This window comes from Pectinophora gossypiella, chromosome 2, assembly GCF_024362695.1.
Source record: "Pectinophora gossypiella chromosome 2, ilPecGoss1.1, whole genome shotgun sequence".
NCBI classification, from domain to species: Eukaryota; Metazoa; Arthropoda; class Insecta; order Lepidoptera; family Gelechiidae; genus Pectinophora; species Pectinophora gossypiella.
The window spans coordinates 7,341,915-7,346,706 of record NC_065405.1 but is presented as its reverse complement, the minus strand read 5'-3'; the positions used below and the strand labels follow the sequence as shown (position 1 = coordinate 7,346,706).

Below are 4,792 nucleotides of genomic sequence, written 5' to 3'. Positions count from 1 at the left end.
ATCACGATGCGTTCAAGAATAAATGACAACAGGGGACAAACATACAAAAAAAAAATAAAAGAGAAAATAAGATAGGTGGTAGAAAATTACTACATATTATATGAATTGTATGAAATAGCTATCAAAATATAATCTTTGCAGAAACTTATTTGATTATTTGCTCTTTGTTGATTATTGATACTCTGTCTCTGTCTATTAAAATCAAACTTAAACCAACAAAATAACCAATGAAAAGATGGCAACACTTCAAGTATTTTTTTTAGATGACCAATCTATTTTGACAAATGATTTAAGTTATACAGTCTCTTGTATAATACCTACATAAAGAACCCTATTCATGATTCTAGGACAAGAGATTTTCTTTACTCAATAATAATATTATTACCACTTTTACGTTCGGTGCAATTTACGGCAAATGAAGCAAATCGTGACGTGACGTGACTACATGTAGTACTTATGTATACGAGATATTTCATGTACGCTTTAAAAAATACCTGCGTTTTGTTTCTTTTTTTGGATTAATTGTATGAAACAAAACTCAAATGTCACAACACAAACACGTTTCGTTCTCCACCACTGCACTGCATTGTTATAGCAATAGCATTATATAGCAGCATTTGTGCTATAAATTAATTTCCACGTTTATACCAACAAACACTATAGAATTGTGTGCGGAAAAATGAATTTATTTGTTATTAATAGGTACGATAATGTTTAATTGCTTGCTGCACTTTAGGTTATGTTAAGTTTCCAAATAACTCAAAATGTTACCTTGTTCTTAATTTATTTCCCTTATTACAGGTATAAAGGAACAGAAGAAGAAGTTGATATAATCGATCATGAAACCAAACATCTCCAGGAACTAAAACAGAGAATTGAACAGAGGAAGAAAGCTAACGCTTCACAAAAAAAGTCATCAGATGTTATAACACTGCGAGAGCAGCCTGTGACTTCTTCTGAAGCAGAAATAAAGAATGATGGAATTGTACATGAAACTAATGAAAACGAAAAACTGACTGCAGATGCAGAAAAGTCACATGTCAAACCAAAAAAAGGAAAACCTGATTTTGAGTTCAAAGTCTTAGGAAATGGTGACTTTGAAAAGAAAACAAAGGTAATACTTACTTGATATCAACATTTATTTAAAAATATTGTAGTGATATAATTTGTTTTGTGATAGCTGACTTACAGTTATTACTTAATTTAATTTAAACTTAATTCACAGGTTCACAGAATCCTACCTTATTGGTTATCACATGCAGATGGAGTATCAACCAGCTTACAGAACTTGTCATGTCCTGTTGAGAATCTACCTTGGCTACACACTATTCTAAAGAACACTCTTCTGAGTGAAGGTGTTACACAGCTATTCCCTGTGCAAGAAAAAGTAATACCATTTATTCTTGACGAACATAAATTACCAGGACCAATGTGGCCACATGATGTTTGTGTTTCTGCACCAACTGGTAGTGGCAAGACATTGTCTTTTGTATTGCCAATCATTCAGGTATAACACTGCAAGTAATTAAATACAAGTAACATTATAAACACAAGTAGTAATATTTTTCAATGGATAATATCTTTATTTTTAAGATACTTATGAATGAAGTTGGGAGACACATCAGAGCACTAGTAGTTCTGCCTGTACAAGAATTAGCAGCACAAGTTTCAAAAGTTTTCAGAAAGTATTGTGCAAAGACCGGACTCAATGTAGCCTTACTGAGTGGCTCTACACCACTTCAACAAGAGCAGCAACAAATAGTGAAATATAGTAAGTATTAATTTTAAGATATAAATTATTTTACAAATAATTAAATATTGATTAATATAATTCCTACATTCACAGCAGAGTCAGCTGGGTGGATAAGTGAGGTGGACATTATAGTCTGCACAGCTGGACGCCTTGTAGAACATATACAGAACACAGAAGGCTTTTCATTAAAATATTTGAAATTTCTTGTAATTGATGAAGCTGACAGAATAATGGACCATATTCAAAATGATTGGCTCTATCACATGGATAAATGTGTTAAACTAGAAAATGAGTTAATGACAGGTAAAGTGCCTAATTTAAGCTGGAATTGTCTCAGCACACAGAAAGCACCACCACATAAGCTGCTGTTTTCTGCAACCTTGTCCCAAGACCCGGAGAAGTTAGAACAGTGGGGCCTTTTCCAGCCAAAACTGTTTTCTGCAGCTCCAATAAATGAATTTGAAGATGAAGATTCCATAAGAAAGTATACAACTCCTGCTGAGTTGAAGGAACAGTTTGTAACCTGCTCTGCTGAGGAGAAGCCACTCATTTTATACCATTTTTTGGTTGAGCAAAACTGGGACAAAGTACTTTGCTTCACTAATGCAGCTCAATCTGCCCATAGGCTGGCAGTCCTCCTTAATGTTTGGGGACAAGAGAAACTGAAGGTAGCAGAATTATCTGCAGCATTAGACAGAACAACAAGGGAGTCAGTTTTAAAGAAATTCACTCAGTCTGAAATTAATGTGTAAGTTACAAGTCACTGTTAAAAATACAATGCACGCTGTTATTTTTTTTTTTTTTATAACATTCCTTGATTTCAGGTTAATAGGTACAGACGCTTTAGCTAGAGGAATTGATATACCAGATTGCAATTATGTGATATCATATGATCCCCCAAAAAATATAAAGACATACATACACAGAGTAGGCAGAACTGGGCGAGCTGGACGTACAGGCCATGCTGTTACTATTTTGGTACAGAACCAAGTTAGTTTATTTAAGGTATGCTGTTTCTTCTTATCTTAATATGTAATGTAGTGTAAAACACTTGGGTTATGGAAATATAATTATTTATTTTAATTTATTTACAGGAGTTAATTCAATCAGGAGGAAAATCTGAATTGCCACAACTGGAAGTCAATACTGAAATATTTAAACGCCTGTCACATGAGTATGAGGCAGCCATAAAAGAAACAAAGAATCAGATTTATACTGAGATAAATTCTAAAGTACAAAAATCTATAGAGTTAAAGAGACGTGGTAGATCCAAGCCACAGAAGAGGAAACTTACATCTAATTAAGTACCTATATGAAATAAACGTCTAATGTAAAATTATGCTCTGCTGCATTATTATCCCTCATAAGTAGAGAGAAATGCATGTGACCGTGCGATACAAGGTCACATGCAGTCCGTCTCCGCGCTTACGCGCAAGCAAACGTCTCTTTGTCCACGCTATGATTACTTGCGCACGTTATGTTGACGGCAAAGCGATAGATACAGTGACTTTCTCTTTAGATAGATAAAATACTTTATTGAGCATAATGGACACTACATACAGAGATAAGGACAACAGATATAGAAAGGCACAACAGGCGACCTTATTGCTCATGCAGCAATTTCTTACAGGCAGGCTTTGGGTACAGGAAAATTTTGTACAAATATAATAATTGATATGAATGCTATGGCCTCTGCTACCCCGTTTTCAAAATTTGTATTTTACCGCGGACATTTTCAAAAAAAAAGACGTCACCATTAGTGATGTGCCGTTCCCAGTAATTCTCTTTCCGCCCCCCGGCAACAAAGATCCCGTCCGGTACGTATCGTATCGATTGCGATGGGCAATCTTCCTGATTTTTTAGTTCGGAATTTTCCCAAAATCCGGGTAGTTTGCCCATCTATTGCAATAATGGACCATCCATCGTGCGTGCAACCGAGGTGCAACCAAGCCACAAACTAAATAAAAAAACTGTCTGTCTCACTCACTCCTTATTTCCGAAAGTGACATTTGGATTTTGGGTAGCTTTCCAAGGACCTTGGTCTTTGTTCCTAACGTAAAAAGTTTCCTAAGTTACTACGTCAAGGACCAAGTAAGTATCATTAAAACTGTAAGTAAGTCTTTTACGAAAACTTCAAAAGGAGAATGGGCGAATCTGGTCCAAGAACCTCCACTGATGAGACTTATATGTAATGAAAGCTTATGCTTTCTCTATAAATCTGGCAAAGTTCTATCAGATTCTGTCCCGGGGTTCTTTTTTTACGGCCATGTTTGTCCTGGCTAAAAATGTGATAAAATACAGTGGGAGCTAAAATCGGCTCAAGATTTGTTGCTGGATAACTAAGTCTATATAAATAATTATGTATCATATTGTATATCATTTTAAAGAGGATCTTTTCCAGAATCCGAAACATAAAAAAAAACAAAAAAAAATCTTTTTGTAAGCGAATCATAGTCAATTTATATCTGCAGCGCCATTGTTTCTCGGTAGCTAAGTTCAAGTTTCATGCCTTTTACCCCTTCCAAAAGTATCTTACCGATTTTTTTTATATTGCTTCCGGAATTTGATCTGAATGATAATAACAAGAAAAATAAATAAACACCTCTCCGATAGAGACCGGCTAAGCTATTGCCTATTGCAAGAAATCGTCATCATTAGCAAGTCATTACGGTATTGCATATTATAAGCTTATCAGCAACTTGGAACTTGGTCCAAGAACCTCCACTGGTGAGACTTGCATGTAATGATAGCTTATACTTGTCCTATGATTCTGGCAAAGTTCTATCAAACTCTGTCCTAGGGTTTTTTTACGGCCATGTTTGTCCTGAGTGTACAGTAGTGGACTGCAAAATCACCTCAGGATTTGTTGTCGAAAAACTATTTAACAAGTCTATATACGTAATTATATATCATAATGTATATCAATTTTAAAGGGGAAGGTTATCAGAATCAGAAACACAAATAAAAAAAATGCATTATGTAAACGACTTTTAGCCAACTCACGTCCGTAGCACCATTTTTCTCAGCAGCTACGTACGA

The 4,792-nt window shown here is 35.1% G+C and overlaps 1 protein-coding gene across 1 annotated transcript; it reads left to right on the top strand.

Moving 5' to 3' along the window:
* Window positions 1-556: 556 nt before the first annotated feature.
* On the top strand, window positions 557-3,092 carry LOC126377042 (probable ATP-dependent RNA helicase Dbp73D). The gene is made up of 7 exons (XM_050024665.1): window positions 557-702; window positions 802-1,114; window positions 1,226-1,507; window positions 1,594-1,771; window positions 1,847-2,501; window positions 2,578-2,758; window positions 2,848-3,092. Exons 1-7 carry the CDS (start codon window positions 680-682, stop codon window positions 3,055-3,057), a joined length of 1,842 nt encoding a protein of 613 aa, XP_049880622.1. The 5' UTR covers window positions 557-679; the 3' UTR covers window positions 3,058-3,092.
* The last annotated feature ends 1,700 nt before the right edge of the window (window positions 3,093-4,792 follow it).